The 2,185-nt window shown below is 47.5% G+C and overlaps 1 protein-coding gene across 1 annotated transcript in view; it reads left to right on the top strand.

Annotated features, from left to right (window-relative positions):
- Window positions 1-2,185, top strand: part of VOLCADRAFT_108600 (uncharacterized protein) — a gene marked incomplete at its 5' end in the record, with an annotated part of 8,740 nt that overhangs the window by 5,487 nt on the left and 1,068 nt on the right. Inside the window, 2 exons of the mRNA XM_002959359.1 lie at window positions 493-965; window positions 1,031-1,112. Of these exons, the coding sequence (XP_002959405.1) occupies window positions 493-603 (111 nt within the window). The 3' untranslated portion in view covers window positions 604-965; window positions 1,031-1,112. The remainder of the gene's footprint in view (window positions 1-492; window positions 966-1,030; window positions 1,113-2,185) is intronic.

Below are 2,185 nucleotides of genomic sequence, written 5' to 3'. Positions count from 1 at the left end.
CACATCATGACTCTGTACTCGTCATCACAGAACTTTGTTACCTGCTTCTATCTGTTATTCTGACATGTATGCTAGCTATTTACCGCCGTCAAGGGTTGCAGTCCGATGCTGCTGCATGATAACTAACGTAATGTTTTATTGTTCTTTGCCCCTCTATTTGTTTTCAATGCAGATGTATTTTAGCTCTTGAGTGTCGAGGAGGCAGAGCAGTGTCTTGAAGCTGTTTCAAGCAGCAGCCGGACCCCATGACCAATGGATGTCGAGCGCTGGACCAGATCACCTAGCAGCAAATCAGAAAGTGAGTTCCTGTCAAAATTTGTGTTGGTTTCATGTCAGGGTTACAAATAGGCTGGTTGGGTGCTCACCAAGAATGCATGGTTTTGCGACATCGTGTTAATTGTGTGCTTCAGTATAGCAACCTGTCCATTTTTACTCCACTAAGCCTATACGTCTATAACTAACTGACTGACACATGTCCCGCTGCTGTTGCAGTCAACCACCTTGGACATGGTGAAGCAGTGGGCGACAGATGTGGGCGGTGGAGATTGCAACAGCCATGATGACAGCAAAGGCCACCTCAAAGCGCAGCCGTTCTGGACCTGATGTCGTCTTGACTGAAGCGGATCATGGAAACAAAGGCGAAGGGGAAGGGGGGCAAGAAACGACGGTGGTAATGGATGCACGTTTATTTTGGGGTGGATGCACATGCAATGTGATGGACAGCTGCATTGTCTTCTTTTGTGGAGGTGCCTTTTCTTAGGGCTGAAGGCATGTTCTTATCACATGGTGGACAGGGTCTTGAGACGGCTTGGCTTATAAGCAAATCCGTATCAAGACGCTGTTCATCATGTGATAAGAACACGCCTTCCTAGTTAGGATTGGAGGCGTGTCCATATGGCGCGATGGACATTATTAAAAAGCTTAATTTTGGACTGATAGGGGCATTCATATCACGTGATGTACAAGTTTCATTTTATGGAGACGGCTTCATTTTGGACTGAAAGTGGCCTTCATATCACGTGATATACAACTTTCATTTTATGGAGACGGCTTCTTTTTGGACTGAAAGGGGCCTTCATATCACGTGATGGACATGGGCTCGTTTTATGGAGACCACCTTCATTTTGGACAGAAGGGGTATTCAAAGCGTAAGGGACGTTCATTCTGAGCTACCTTCATTATGTAATGAAGTGGTCCTCATTCTAAATTGACCCGGGGCCCTCGATTTGGTGTTGAATGAAGGGTCCTTCATGAAGGTATGAAGGGTCTTCATTAAGGTATGAAATGAGTGTGAATCGCATATAGAATGAAGGTTCCAGGTTCCCAGAGTGCTGCGGAGACAGGATGAGTCACTGGGATCTATGCAGTGTGGCCCCGGGCACCGATGCTTCCTAGCAGGGCTAGGTAATGGGCTGGTGTGAAGTTGGTTGGAGGTTGACACAGATGGGAGGGGGCTTTAGCTCAGTGGTAGAGCGCGCGCTTCGTATGCGTGAGGTCACCGGATCGATCCCGGTAAGCTCCAAAGCACTGCACAAGCACGCGCCGGATCGGGCCATGAGGAGACCATTTTTCCGTGTGCACGTGCCGACATGGATTTGTCCAGACGTTTGTCTGAATTCGCTCAATTGTATAAAATAACTACGACTAGGTCTCTGGCCAAAGCTACTACGTTGTCAAAAAAGGTTCTTGTTGGAGTAGGTTAGGTCCCCCTTCGGTAATGTCGTTTTACTAGTAGCTCTTTCCCCGAAGGGGGGATGCCGTAGTTCCTAATGTAGTAGGCATATGGACAGAGCCTAGTTGTAGTTTAACTACATTACTAGTTACCCTTCGGGATTAGCGGAGCCAACATTAACGAGGGCTTTGCCCCACCGAACTACGTTGTGTCAACCTGCGGCCAAAAGGACAAACTCAGCAGCTTTAGTCGCTATTTTAGTCCACAAGACTGGTGTCTTTGTTGTGAACTAAGCCGTGGCGTTGGGCGGAAAGCAGATGTACATAACAGAGGACGGAGAGGGGCTTTAGCTCAGTGGTAGAGCGCGCGCTTTGCATGCGTGAGGCCACCAGTTCAAACCCGGTAAGCTCCAAGAAACACATGCAGATCGAAGACATTATAACATGTTACTATACTATGAGGGTTGTTTAAATAAAAGGAGTTAAATGAGCCTGTGGTCGTATGATTCCATCT

This window comes from Volvox carteri (genome assembly GCF_000143455.1).
Source record: "Volvox carteri f. nagariensis unplaced genomic scaffold VOLCAscaffold_178, whole genome shotgun sequence".
Taxonomy (NCBI): Eukaryota; Viridiplantae; Chlorophyta; class Chlorophyceae; order Chlamydomonadales; family Volvocaceae; genus Volvox; species Volvox carteri.
Note: the sequence above shows the minus strand (reverse complement) of the source record. Positions and strands in the feature narration are given on the sequence as shown.